Source organism: Acanthamoeba castellanii (genome assembly GCF_000313135.1).
Source record: "Acanthamoeba castellanii str. Neff unplaced genomic scaffold scf7180000084638, whole genome shotgun sequence".
Lineage (NCBI taxonomy): Eukaryota > Discosea > Longamoebia > Acanthamoebidae > Acanthamoeba > Acanthamoeba castellanii.
In genome coordinates this window covers 30,433-31,096 of record NW_004457599.1, presented here as the reverse complement: position 1 = coordinate 31,096, position 664 = coordinate 30,433, and the positions used below count along the sequence as shown (strand labels likewise).

At 63.9% G+C, this 664-nt stretch overlaps 1 protein-coding gene across 1 annotated transcript in view; it reads right to left on the bottom strand.

The window, feature by feature from the left end:
* ACA1_343730 (uncharacterized protein) overlaps window positions 1-664 on the bottom strand; it is a gene marked incomplete at both ends in the record, with an annotated part of 2,323 nt that continues 1,659 nt past the window's right edge. Inside the window, 2 exons of the mRNA XM_004347201.1 lie at window positions 1-296; window positions 379-594. Coding sequence (XP_004347251.1) covers window positions 1-296; window positions 379-594 — 512 coding nt within the window. The remainder of the gene's footprint in view (window positions 297-378; window positions 595-664) is intronic.

Sequence of the window (664 nt, the reverse complement as noted above, 5' to 3'; positions counted from 1 at the left end):
CATTTTCCTCCTTGGCCCTTTTGGCGTCTTCGGCCAACTGCTCGAGTTCCTTCTTCCGCTTCTCTCTCCGCTCTTTTCGCTCTCGATCTTCCTCCTCCTGCGTCTCTCGTGCTCGCTCTTGCACGAACTCGACGATGCCCTCCCAGGCGGTGACCGTCGGGGGCACCTTGGTCCACGCCCGCTTGTCGGTCCCCTCGGCCAGGAACGACTGCCACGTGTGCTCGACCTCGGCCTTGCACTCCTCCAAAGAGATGCCCCGTGCTTGGAATTCTTGGAAGGCATCCAACCACGGCGGCCTGTGTGTCGTGTCGTGTCGTGAGCGAGGACGCGTAGGCCCCAAGCCTACAAGTGAAAGAGTAGATTCCAGAAGATACGCACCGAAGCCGGCGGAGCGTGAGGGGTGTCTCGGTCTTCGCGGGCACCCACGGCTCCACTTTGACAGCTGCCCTCTCGGGGTTGTCGGGCATCGGCTCGCTCAGCACCATCTGGTGGTCGTCCATGCTCGCGCCGGGCGCTGCCGCGGTCATCGCCATCGAAGCGGCGATGGCCCTGCGCAGGTCCTCCTCCTCTCGCCTCATCACCTCGGCCACAGCCCTGATCTCCTCGGCGGCCTTCAGTTCAGCCACCACGGCCGCTTCCTCCTCGTCGTCCTCGGGCGTGATTT